Source organism: Colletotrichum tamarilloi (assembly GCF_030869305.1).
Source record: "Colletotrichum tamarilloi strain Tom-12 chromosome Unknown Scaffold_63.1, whole genome shotgun sequence".
In the NCBI taxonomy this organism is placed as follows: Eukaryota; Fungi; Ascomycota; class Sordariomycetes; order Glomerellales; family Glomerellaceae; genus Colletotrichum; species Colletotrichum tamarilloi.
The window spans coordinates 56,528-69,487 of NW_026849445.1; the positions used below are offsets into that span (position 1 = coordinate 56,528).

A 12,960-nucleotide genomic window follows, 5' to 3' on the forward strand; every position below is an offset into this window, starting at 1 on the left:
CGAGAAGAGAGCGAGAGAGAGAAACGAGAAGAGGAGGCCAGACCAGCAGGACGGGTGGTGGATGTGGTAGTGGTGGTTATGGTGGTGGCCCAGGTTCGGCTTTGCAGACTGCGATGCGATGGATGGGCGCGCAAGCAGGGTTGAGTCTGCGCGGGTGGAGTATTGGAGATGCTTGAGCCTTGAGCCTTGAGCCTTGGGGAGGATGTCCAACTCCACAGTCCGTGTTGCTTTGCGGCTTTTGGCTTTGGCTGTTGTCTTGGGCCCTTGGCTGGGCGGTATCACCGGGTGTGTCTTGGAATGAAGCTAGCTGAGCTGGAGCTGGAGCTGGATCGGTGATGGGCTGCGCTGCTATGCTGGTATGACCTTGCCGGGGTCTTCGTACGTGTGTGTGTGTTGTGGGTTGTGAGTGTGTACGGAGTATGTGTGGTGGTGAAGGCGTCGTGTGCTGGTGGCGACGATGTCTTTAGAGCTCTTTGTGGGTATAGTACTCCGTGTTGTGGTGATGATTGACGATGATTAGGAGAGGTAAGGAATACCGGATTGATGGTGTATCCGTCAATGTTGAATGGAAAGAAGAGGAAGCAAGGGAATTGTGAGTGCGTCTTGCCAATCGGGTGTGTGGGCGGGCGGACTTTGATGCACTTGGGACTCGGAGAAGAGCGAGAGCAACCTAGAAGTGAATGGATGAGTGAGCGATCAAGACGAGACTGGAGAGAAGGGGTGAACAACTTGAGCCAAGTCTGTGGGTGATCCAATGGTCCAAGGATGGGATGGGATGGGATGGGGGGTGGGTGAGGGCGATGCCGATGCAGTTGAGTGGAAGACCCCGTCCCCGTCCGTCCCGTCCAGTTCCAGACTTTCCAGACTTTTCAGGCGTGTCTCCAGTTGTTGGCCGTCGTAGTCCAAGATCGTCGGGGATGTGCGATGCGATGCAATGTGTGCGGTGTGTGTGTATGTGTACTGGATGTCTTTTCTCGACAGTATGCAATGAACAGAATCATCGATTATGAACAACAGCAAAAAAAATAAGATATCTATGAACATGTAGTATCAACATGGGAAAGAGCTACTGCAACGAAATGGAAGCCAAAGGAAGGAACGTCCTGGTGGTACATCGTGTGCCTGCCTCCACGTCCTCACCCAGATCCCAGGGAAGGCGCGACCTGTCAGTTCCTTCTCCCGTGAGGATCCCCCGATTTCATCAATTTTGGGTGGTTCGTCAGTCGTCACTTCCCTACCATCAAAAACTCGCGAGTCGCAAAGGACAGGTGCGAGCAGGTGCACCTGCACCAGGCGCGCTCCACCGTCCAGGTACCTCACCACCGGGCTGCTAACTCGGGGCTAGCGCAGATGCTCCCGCCAATCCCGGGCCACCTCTGAGCCTCTTGGGTTGCTTCCTCCTGTTCGTGCCTTCCTTGCCCCCGGCCGCCCAGTCCCCCCCCCCCCCCCCCCCCCCCCCCCACCCCTTCCCCCCCCTTCCCCCCCTCGGTTGTTTTGTGGATATACAAACAAAAAACCCCCCCCTCCCTGCCCCTCCCTCCCCCCGCCCCCCCCCCCCCCCCCCCCCACTTCAGTCCAGACGATTTGTTCCCCTATGTATCCCTCTTTGGGATGTTAGTTGGAAAATACAACACGACACATCCTCTACCTGTGAGGCATTTCAGCCGCCTTCCCCGTCCCACGCTTCGGCTGCTCTGGGCCACCACCCTCTGCCCTGACCAAGTCACCCAACACTCGTTGTTCCCGTTGTTTTCAGACGCCAGCCGCTGGAAGACTGTAAACCACGACCAGCAACCAGCGAGAATGCAAGAGATGCACCGCAAAGGATCTCGTCAGCTATGCAATCGTCAAAAGGGAAAGCCTCCAAAGAAGCCTGAGATATGCGGGAGTAGTAAGCCACCCATTTGTACTTGCTGCTGATACATCTCCCCAAATGACCGTCGGCTCACACAAAACCCTTCTGGGAATGGCCTCAATTGCTCCCACATGATCAGAAATCACCATCACCTCGGCAATCAGGTTGCGAAAAAAAAAAAAACAATCCCGTTCAGTGACGAAGCAGATATAACATTGACATTTCGCACCAAAAAAATCCATCTTGTGGGATTATCTCAGTACATCATCCCTTCTACGCAACGACGATGACGCACAGGACTACCTCACCTAAGATAATACCAGATGTTCTGGACCGAATCGCGTGGTGTGCACCGGCGATAATCGCCCCCTACCGTGGACGGCATCGGTACCTCATGATGGATCACGAAGTGGGTTTCCCAGCGACTTCTCAAGTTCCCGCCCTCCGAAACCTGCTGCAGCGTCAGCCCCCAATCGAAAACAAATTGAACCTTTTTTTCCCACTTTCCCCCCGTCAGCCTTTGGATTCAGGGTCGAACCATCCTCCCCTTTTCGCCCTTCTTCTCCCTCGTCCCCGTCTCCCTCCCATCTCATTCTCGCGACCACGATGTTGACTCAAATGTCAATCACGTTCCCCTTCACAGGTATCTCTAACAAGTCATCAAGAAAAAGAGACATCTACCGGCAATGCCAGGAACAAGGTAGCCTTTGTGCCTGGAAGTACCAAAAAAAGCCAACAACATGGTAAAGGTAATTAGGGGACTTGGAACATGGGCATCCATGATCCATCCTAACAGAAATTGGTAGTGCATCGCACCCTCGGCCATGTACCTAATCAGCAAACTCGACCCCAATTCCATCACGCATGGAGATTCTCCCGCATCTCCGGCGAACGAAAACCTGTGACCGTTACGAGCTCCTATTGATTTTTCCTTCCGCTTATCAAGTTTTCTCTGAATATCTGGGTAAGGTAGCAAGCATCTATTGAAAATGTGATTAGGATATCTTCAGGACTTTGAACAGCAGAAACCTGATCACGTAAGATACCTAGACTCCCACCCAACAACGCCGACCCCGTCTTTGCTTACCTCATCCCACCAGATCCCCAGATACATGATTGGCTGCCCCTTGCTCCAGAAGCACCCAGCTCCGATCTAGCCGTTGTATCCGAGTCAGAGCTCCCGTGCGATTTGGATCACGTGCAAGCTTCGCCTTTCATTCATCTTGCTCTCCAACTCCTACTCTGTGATTCGCGAGCTTTTGCAGCCTCGTATGCCATACCCCTGGGGCATGTCTTGACCTTTTTCCCTCTAGTGTCACCGTAATCCAGCCACGGTCATAGTATCTCTGACGTAGAATCTGGGGAAAATAATAATCAGAAAATTAATTTGACGCGTAAATAGCAGTCTACTTGATTCAAGGCATCCACAATCGCCAGTTCATCTCTCTCCTATAGCCTTGCATTGTCGACCACAGTGTGGAACACATCACAATCGTCTCAAGATCAAATGCTTCTTAAGTTGCTCAAATCAATGGCTCATGGCCTCTATTGTCCTCGTCATCTACACAAAGACGATGGAAAACAAGAAAAAAAAAAGTTCGCAGCTGCAGATATCTATCTATCCCATGCCGTGCCAGCAGCCGCCCTGATGGATGCTGATGATGTCTTCCCCCGATGCCGTCCCATGCCCGCTTCAATCTCTTTTCCCACCGTTTCCGCCGTCTCGAGAGAGGGAACGAGGGGGGTATAGGTTGTCCGTTTCCCTCATTTCCGCAGCAGCCCATCCGGCTTGGTCGTGACGGTCATGGCGGCACTTTTTTTTCATAAAAGTCATGAACAAACACTTTTTTGTTCTATTTTCCTCCCGGGGAGAAAGAAACCATACGCTGAAGAGGGAGATGCATCCGAAACCAAATATGTCTCGCCACCGAAACTGTTTTAGACAGCGCCGGCAGAAACCATCTTCTTGCGAAGGTAGTTCTTGTACGCTCCGATGGAGTCGCCCCAAGGCTTGATGGTCCGGTCCTCGCACACGAGAATCTGCTTGGCAATCTTGTCAAGAAGTCTATGGAAGAGTTAGTATCGAGAACATCTAAATACACAAGCAGAGGGTGGATTCTTACCTGAAGTCGTGGGAGACGACGATAACACCACCGGAGAAGGCGTTGATGGCCTCGGCCAGGGAGTCAATGGTGGGAATATCCAGACCGTTGGTAGGCTCGTCGAGCAACAGCATGTTGGGGGACTCGATGGCAAGCAGAGCGAAGACGATACGGGACTTCTGTCCGTCGGACAGGGTGCCGATTAGGGAGGTCTGGGCCTCACCGGTCAGACCGTAGCGGCCGAGTTGCTGGCGCCAGTACTGGTAGTCCTGGGACTTCTCTGCGTACTTCTCACGGACGAAGTCCAGGGCGGACTTGGTCAAGTCGAGCTGCTCGGCGCTGTGCTGGGAGTACAGACCAAGCTTCAAGTGGGTGTGGCGGGTGACGGAACCGGCGGTGGGGGAGAGCTTGCCGGTCATCAGGCGCAGCAGAGTAGACTTGCCAACACCGTTGGGTCCGACAAGCGCGGTACGGGAGTCCATGTCGAAACCTAGGTCAATGTTACGGTACAAGTCGTCCTTGGGGTCGCCAGAGTAAGAGAAGGTAACGTCGTCGAAAGACAGAACGGGAGGGGGTAGCTTCTCGACGTCGGCGAAACGGAAGGTGAAGACTTTATCGGGGATGACGGGCTGGATAAAACCGTCGGCCTCCATCTTGTCGAGAATCTTCTGACGGGACTTTGCCTGTCTGACCAAGTTGGCGTAGGTACCGGCGCTGGCAATGAACTTCTTGATGTGCACAATTTCGTCCTGTTGCTTCTGGTAGGCCTTCATCTGGTTCGTCTCCTGCTCGGTACGGGTTCTGTCGTAGATGTCGTAGTTACCTCCGTAGTAGAGGAGCTGCTTGCCACGCATGTCGATCATGGTGGTGCAGACACCGTTAAGGAAATCCATGGAGTGGGAAACGAGGACCAAGGTACGATCCCACTTCTTCAGGTACTCCTCAAGCCACACACAGGCCTCGAGATCCAAATGGGCAGTAGGGTCGTCGAGCAACAGCAGCGAGGGCTTGACGAACAGAGCCTTCGCAAGGGCGACACGCATTCTCCAGCCACCAGACATGTCCTTTGTCTTCTTGTGGATGGTAACCTTGTTGAAACCCAGACCGGTCAAGATAAGGGAGGCGCGGGTAGAGAAGGTAGAGGGGTCCATCTTCTCCATGTGCTACGAAGGCTGTTAGATCATGATCGGTTTCTAGAGGTCTTGGCCTAGGCTTTCAGGTCTAGGCAAGCAAGGGAAGCGGAAGCGGAAGCGGAACATACCTCGTACAGGTCCATGAGGACAGGTGACTCGGGACCCTCGTCCTCGAGAATCTTCTCGGCCAACTTGTCGAGACGCTCCATCTCGCGCTCGGCCTCAGTAACGACCCATTCAAGGGCACCGAGCTCGGTGGGAGGAGCACCCTCGTTCAAGAGGTAGATATCGACGTGCTCGGGAATGGGGAACTCGCGGGCGGCAATGGCCTTGAGAAGGGTGGACTTTCCGCAACCGTTCTCTCCCAAGAGACCGTATCGGCGTCCATAGGTCAGCTCGAGGGTGGTGTCGTTGAAGAGGACGCGGCCGTGGAAGACGAGGGAGGCACTGGTGATCTTGACGTCTCTGCTAGCCTGGGTGGATGCCAGAACACCGGTGGTGACACGGTCGGAAATGCCGTGCTTGTCCATCTGGTCGGCGAGGCGCTTGATCTCTTCCGAGTCATTGTTGGCAGCGATTTCATCGCCGTTGACCGATGAGGCAGTCGTGCTGACATTCTTAGAGCCCTTCTTCTTATCGAGCTTGCCCTCAGCGGCCTTCTTGGCGAGTCTCTTCTCCTTGGATGAGGAAACCATGATGACGGTGGTTTGTGGTTGATGGCGGGGTTATTTTTTTTTCCTCTAAGCGATGGCGGGGAACCTGTGGTCGCCCAAAAAGAAGACGGAGAAAAAAAGGAGGGGGGAAAAGGATACGAAGAAGACCTTTTCGTGTTTCCTAGTGATGCGTCGACGACCGTAAAAGTGTCACGCAGGTATCAAGTCGGCGATGAAGTCGACTGGGAGAGAGAGAGGAGAATTGGGAGGATGAGGCGTGTAGGAGAAAAGAAAAAATTCAAAGGTTGACGTCTGGTGGCAGGGTGACCACACACACAGAGAAAGAGACAAAGAGCGGCGGTGCGAAACACACACCCACCACCCCTCCCAGGCTGGAGAAAGGATGATTTTGGGTGGGGAGGGGCAACTGGACACACTTCACAGGCTCACACACAGCGCAGCGCTGAGAGCGGACAGCCCGCTCCATGCTGCGGCCAGGTTCCATGTTCGCAGAGTTGGTACCTTAGGTAGTGGGGCAAACGACCTCAAATTTTTGAAAAAAGCTGATAAGCGATAGGGTAGCGAGGCGATAAGGCACCAACAAATGCAACATACATCTCCCGTGCACCGTGCTCTCTGCTCTTGCCCACCTCAGGAAACAGGTGTGATGCAAGCACGAGTAAGCGGTACGTACCCCGACCGCCTTCTCCGTTTGACTCTCGGACAGTGACTCTTGCGGCAAGAAGGAGGACCTTTTCGTCCTGCCTTCCTCATGGTCTTAAAGTGCCGGGTATCTTTCCTTGCCATTTCACGCAGGTGCTATATTGGCATGTTAAGGTAGTTCTTGGTGCCTTACCTAATAGAGTCTTGGTCACTCACTTGCAGTTCGAGGCCACCTTTCACGCGGTGTTTCCTGGGACTATTCTTACACGGTTCACGAATAATTGGGCACCTATCCCCTCTCATCTATTTCTTATCTAATCGTAATCGTTCCCTGGAACTGAGGGTGGAAATGGGAAAGCTCAGCTGTCCCGCCCAAGACCCTCAAAGACCCTCAAAAAGAGACCCTCCTCAAGGCTCAGAGACCCAGCCTGACGCCACTGTGCAGCAACACGGAGCCGCGGGGCTTGACGTCACGCGTCACGTGCTAATCCGCCTGACTTGATTGGCAGGGCCGAAACACGAGGCTGCTAACACCGAACCGGCTGGCCAAGGGCAGGAAGGAGCTGTTTATGATGTTTTGATGCTTTTTATTATTGTTCATTATTTGCTGCTAAACGATTGCCATACGTACTCCATATATCCCTGGGTATCAATCCAGCTGTTGTTAAAATCAAATGACGCTTGTGTCTGCGATGATCCTGCGGAGGATCCAGTGTTCCTTCTATCAATCCTTTCCGTTATACTTACTTTAGGTAAAGTAATGTGAATAGTGCCTCTTGAGAATCCATTCTTGATGGGTTCGAGAAATTACTCAAGTCTGTGAATCAGACTCGGAGCCTCTGTCTTATTTCAGAGAGCTAACGTTGCGGCTTGTGTATGTGTTTGTAAATGGCCGGTCCTCTTCAAAACCTCGCCTGTCGACTACTATAGTCTCGAGCAACAGTAACCGTCCCGTCTGCTCCGGGCACGAAGCGAACATAGTGGTTCGCAAAATAAGATAGAAGCAGCTTCCGAGGCGAGAACATCTCCCATGGCGTTGATGGCGGCACGGGCACCATCTCGCACAGCTCGCCCCTCGGGATGAAGACGACGTCAGAGTAATGCCGTCGCACATTGTCGACCTCGACAATGGCAAATATAAAGAGCGCAAAGTGGATCATCCTGCGAGTCTGTTGTTAGCCGCCATTCTCAAACTCAAAAAGGGGGGCCATATCTCCAGGCTCAAGCCAGAGAGGCGACAAATGGGAAAGACATACGTCAAGACAAACATGAAGAAAATTACCGCCGCCATGGTATGCGTCTGCCGCGGATCAACACCACCCAAGGACCCGCCCCCGTTTTGATAAAACAACCAACTCGAAATCACAATCCCCATAAACGCCGCCGTCGGCACCCAAATCAGCAAATGCGCAGCCACGTGGGCGCCCGGCTTCCCCCAACTGAACTTTGTACTCCGCGGCAGCTTCGTCGGATCGTTCTTCGTCCACCGGAACCCGCGATCGCGCACCAGCATCGTACCTACATCGCCCGCGCTCCACAGCAGCGCCAGAACCGCCGTGGGACACCCGAAAGACCAGTTGTCGGTGATGAAGGCGTCGTCTTCCTTTTGCGAGGCGAGCGAGGCGAGGATGATGACGGCGTCGAGCATGGAGGCGAGGCGGAGGAGGAGGGTGGTGCGGTACATTGATCGGTTGTAGGGGATCGCAGTGAGGAAGTCGCCGTGGCGTTGGCCTGTGTCGGGCGGCAGGGTCGTGATGTCTGGGTGGAGCGGCGTGTTGTCCATTTTGATAGAGTATTTTCGGAGGCGGAGAGGTAGGTCTGCATCGCTGGTGATCGTCTAGGTCCTCCCCTTGGCCCCTTGGCGAGGGGAGGGGGTGTGTTTCCTTTCGTCTCTTCGGAGCCCGCGGGATGGGCGATTCTTTGGGGGATGATCGCGTGGTTTATGATGGCGTTGCCATTGAGGCTGTGGGTGATGCTCGAAGGTGAGTGTGTCGGAGGAGTGTCGTCTAGATGGCGAACAGAAGAAATCTCGAATGGCGCTCGGCTTGTTGTTCTGCGTTAGAGGGGCTGGGTTACGCGGCGAGGTCGGCAGTGAGGAGAATGAGTGTCGGCGGCGGCATGTTCAGGTCGCATGCGTTTTGGACCGGGGATGGAAATCGAACGGCGGACGACAAGCAACTCGGGGGCCGATGGGCCAAGGGGGAGGAGCCAAACGTTCGAACCCTGGCAAAAGATCAGAGGGCACCAACAGGGGGGCTACAGTACGTACCTTAGTACACTAGGTACCTTGCCATGATCCTTCCTACCTCACACTACAGCGCACTACAGGGGGCACTCGTTCCCCAAAGTCCATCCATCTGTGGTACCGTAGCCAGTCAGATCTCTGTATTGTGGGCTCTCAGTGGGTCTGAGGCTCGTGTCGCTGGTCCTGGGTAGGGCCTGTCACGGCGCGACGAGCCCCTGACAGCCTGAGTATTGGCGACGAGCTAGTGCTGCGCCCTGCTTTGCGCTCAAGGGCTGGCACTTTTGATCGACGCCATCTGAGTTGAAATGCCCGAGGATTTGGGACTGGAGTGAATTGATTTCAATCCTAAGCTACGTAGTATTCACATGATTGAGATTGATGATCTTGCGACTGCAAGATGACTTGGAGACGATATTGAATGAAAAGGATGAATCAGAAGAATATCATGAGATGCTCATTCCTAAATGAGACTGTTCTACGCAGCCATGAGATACCCCCAAACGCCGTCCCACCTATCATGAAAATGCTACACATGAAATGAGTGAGAAATACACTCAAATGAGGTATCCCAAAGTAAGGTATACAGATGCCACGGCAGACGATTAGATAGACCTCGTCCTGCCGGCACTCCCACCCCTCGAAGACTCCCCCATCACCACCGGCATCTGCGTCATATTCACCCTATACTTCCCCTCCCTCGCGCTCGCATCAGCCGGTGTCATACCAGTCACGCTCGTAGCAAACTTGAAATCCACATCCCCCGGCAAAATAAGCTGAGGCTGCGCGTCACCCCGTCTCATCCGCTCCAGCTCCTCCGCAGAAGGCTCATAATCCGCCGGCGGGGGCCGCATATTAGGCCGGAGATGCCGGTCCCGACTATCACCGCCCGCCGGAATCGTCCGCGATGGGAAACCTGCGCCCGGTAAAGGTTTCCGTTTGATAGATGACGCCGAAGACGGGGACTGATCGCCGGGCCGGTCGGGTAATGGCGGAGGCATCTCTTCTTGGAGTTGGGCAAAGTGGTGCCGTAGGGAATTGTTGAGCGGGCTCTGCGGTGAGCGCGGGAAGGATTGGGCGCGCGTGGATTGGGATTTCCAGGTAGGTAGTTTTGGAAAGGGTTTGGCGACGACGTAGACTGTTTGGCCTGTTTCTGGGATGTACATCACACGCGGTCTGCGCCGGCGGATCTCGCGGCTGCGTTCTATACAGGCGCGGATGAAGAGTGCCATGTGGATTGTTCTAGAGGAAGTGTGAGTATGGCGAGGGAAGGGCGAGAGAAAGGTGTGCTCACGCGCTGAGAAGCATAAAGATACACTCTACGAGAGCAAGGTTTAGCGGGTTGTTTCCTATCTGGTCATCCTCTTGGATGCCAAGCTGGAAAGCCAGCCAGCCTCCGCCAATGAAGCCTAGGATAGAGATGATGAGTTCCAGGCCAATATGAGCCTTTGGCGTGATGCCGCGTCCGTGGCGGGCGCAGATGGTGAGGAATTCCCCCAAATCCCACATGAACGATGGCAAAGCCTAAATTTCGTCTCATGATGAGCTTCCTGCTGTATGAGATGAGAGGGCAAGTGACAGAACTTACTCCTGGCAGACACAGCCAAGGCCAGACACTATAGTTATCCCAAGGCGGGTACCCATACCACGCCATCATGATTATGAGGATGATGGCGCATAGCAGCGTCCCAACCAGACGGGTCACGATCTTGCAGACTTCCCATCGTCGGTCGCCCTGGTTCATCCACCGCACGTTGGCCGGGTCGATGGAGGCCGTCGGCGACGTTGGCTTGACGCCGTCCCCGTCCGAGGCGAGGGACTCGAGCTGGTACGACTCGGGCGCACTCATCTTGCGTCTACCGTAGGACGAGCATGGATGAGATGTGTGTGTGCACGTCGCCTATCCTCCACCCTTTGCGTCGTCGTTGCTGGTGGTGTCGAATCGTCGTTGATCAATGAGTGAGGTGTAGTTCCACAGTTGACGTTCCCAGGTCCCGTGTCTCGGTTTGCCTTCCGTTCCGGGGCATCGGCAGCTCAACCACCCGCTGAATAACAGTAGAGACGTAGGAGAGAAGCGCTGAAGGAGAAAAAGAACAAGCTTCTTTGCGGTAAGGTTTGGCGTTCTTGTCCTGACTCGTCCCGTAACAAGGGGGGGGGCGTCAACGGCTGCGCCTCTTGTGGCACGTTCTCGGGTGATAATGCCGAGTCTGATGTGTCCAGTGAGCAGGCCAAGACTTGAAAAGGCGTTGGACGGAAGAAATGTGAAAGTAGGTCTGATGTTGGAATAAGACTCGGATCAGCCCTTGTCGCACCTCTCTTCCATCGTTTCAATGGAAAATTCCATCGTCTCCAGCAGTGGGAAAATTCCCCGGGGAAGGGAACGGCGCGGCATCATGCAGTTAATTAGCACTGACAGATTTAGGCAACCGTATTCTTGACGGCTCCACTCGCCTTTCGGGGGCCGACCGAATCCGTCCCTCCCTCTCTGCAACCGTCACCCATTGCTGAACGGCTCAACAAAGTTTAATACGCCATATTGGGGAACATTCGTTGACGTGAACGGAAAACGGCTCATGACCATTCTCCTGACTTTTGCGACGGAATGAATTGTAAGGTATCCTACACAAATTCCATGATGTGCAGGTCAGGAACACTCACTCACCCATACATCTCACTCAAGTGGTACTTACTTACACAGCTCAGTCATGATGGGGTAGGTAGGTAATCAACCACCTTCACCAACTGGTCCCCCCTGCCTCAAAGAAATGATGCAAATCGAAGCCGACTTGCTCTATAAAGCAAAAACATGCGATAGAACATCAAAATTGTAAAACAATTGGACACTGTGGGAATTGAACCCACGACCTTTCACAAAGGCGCGTTCCTATCGGAAGTGCGAAGCGAAAATCATACCCCTAGACCAAGCGCCCGATGCTGATGACAAAGAGGGTCTGAGGTTGGTTGAAGAAGCTCACGTGTCCCGTGCGCGCAAACCTTCGCCTCGAGTGCGCTCGAGTGCGTCCTCAAGGGTCCGGATGCTCGACAGGACGATGTTGAAAAGCGATGGTGTTATTTCTGGTCCAAATCGCGTAGGCAGAAAATTTTGCGGAATTGTTTGTCACAATGGGTGGCGTAGAGTCTCAGGGCATCGTCAACCTCCTTTCAGTTTGATAATCCCCTCGCAATTCTCATCAATCACACTGTTGGGGAACATTTTGGTATTCCATCGGCGCCGATTCTCAGGTCATTCAACAATAGTATTCATACAGAGATCATTAGTCATACGCTGTATCAAACACATCCTACGCCTGAACATCGCTCTTCAACTTCTCGTACACAGTCTCTCCCCCAACCTCAGTCTGTCGGGGCCCAGCATCCCTTCCAGCCTTAGTCTGGCTCTTCAGCAGCCCCTGCTCCGCCACACGGCCAGGGTCATTCTCGCTACCGACCTCGGCGTTGAAAGCAGCCTGCACTCCGTCCTTGGTATTCGCCGTGTCGAAGCCCTCGGTGATGTTCTTCCCGTGGGGCCCGTTGGGGTCGCGGACGTATTGGTTGTTCACATATGTCGGCGCTGCGGCGGCCTGATCGGGGTTCGATGCGGCGCTAGACCCGGGAGTACCGCCGGTGCCGGTTCGGGAAGAAGCGGCGGCGGTGTCGACGTTGCGGTTGGAGGCGAATTCGCCGCCTTTGTTGGCGGACTCGGCTGCGAGGGAGCCGGCGGGGACGGGACCCGTTGCTTCGGATCGAGTGGGACGGACGTCGGCGCCGGGCTCAACCTGTGGTTAGTGTTAGAGTTTGGATTTCCGAAAAAAGATTGTCCGAAACAGGCTTGCGTGACTCCAGGGATGTCAAGACATACCTTGGCGTCAGCACTCGGAGCTTTGTACTGAGCAGACATTTTGATAGGTGACTTGTGGCGGTTGTTTCGAGTAAAGATTCTAGGGGATGATGTTTCGCTGGGACAAAGCCGTCTTCAATGTTTTGAATGTAGCTGTGAGGGTTGATTGTCCTTCTATTTCTTCATCTCATCGAGGTTCCAAAGCTGCCATTTAAACATCTGTTGAGCGCATGACATCATGTTGAGCTCTTCTCACATCAACTCAAGCCGGAGATAAACCTCCTGTCAGATACGCCGCACCCACAGGGGGATGACTTCAGATCCCCACAACATCGCCCGCAAAATAACAGCATGTCGTGGGATGGCCACCAAAATTACATCATGCGGTCGCCTTATTCTCCTCTCGACTGCACGCATCGGTGATCGATATGACTGAGCGATAGAATGAGTCGTAATTATGACAGTTTTGAAACC

General features: G+C 53.9%; 4 protein-coding genes across 4 annotated transcripts; all 4 read right to left on the reverse strand.

The window, feature by feature from the left end:
* Nucleotides 1-3,793: 3,793 nt before the first annotated feature.
* CTAM01_11503 (ABC transporter) lies at nt 3,794-5,785 on the reverse strand (the record flags this gene model as incomplete). The annotated part of the gene is made up of 3 exons (XM_060527514.1): nt 3,794-3,920; nt 3,979-5,120; nt 5,219-5,785. The coding sequence occupies 3 exons, from the start codon at nt 5,783-5,785 to the stop codon at nt 3,794-3,796; spliced, it is 1,836 nt and encodes a 611-aa protein (XP_060377813.1).
* A 1,523-nt stretch (nt 5,786-7,308) lies between these two features.
* Nucleotides 7,309-8,189, reverse strand: CTAM01_11504 (uncharacterized protein; the record flags this gene model as incomplete). The annotated part of the gene is made up of 2 exons (XM_060527515.1): nt 7,309-7,567; nt 7,663-8,189. The coding sequence occupies 2 exons, from the start codon at nt 8,187-8,189 to the stop codon at nt 7,309-7,311; spliced, it is 786 nt and encodes a 261-aa protein (XP_060377814.1).
* A 1,064-nt stretch (nt 8,190-9,253) lies between these two features.
* Nucleotides 9,254-10,497, reverse strand: CTAM01_11505 (uncharacterized protein; the record flags this gene model as incomplete). Its single annotated transcript, XM_060527516.1, has 3 exons — nt 9,254-9,890; nt 9,943-10,172; nt 10,237-10,497. The coding sequence occupies 3 exons, from the start codon at nt 10,495-10,497 to the stop codon at nt 9,254-9,256; spliced, it is 1,128 nt and encodes a 375-aa protein (XP_060377815.1).
* A 1,453-nt stretch (nt 10,498-11,950) lies between these two features.
* CTAM01_11506 (uncharacterized protein) lies at nt 11,951-12,546 on the reverse strand (the record flags this gene model as incomplete). The annotated part of the gene is made up of 2 exons (XM_060527517.1): nt 11,951-12,424; nt 12,508-12,546. 2 exons carry the CDS (start codon nt 12,544-12,546, stop codon nt 11,951-11,953), a joined length of 513 nt encoding a protein of 170 aa, XP_060377816.1.
* Nucleotides 12,547-12,960: the final 414 nt, after the last annotated feature.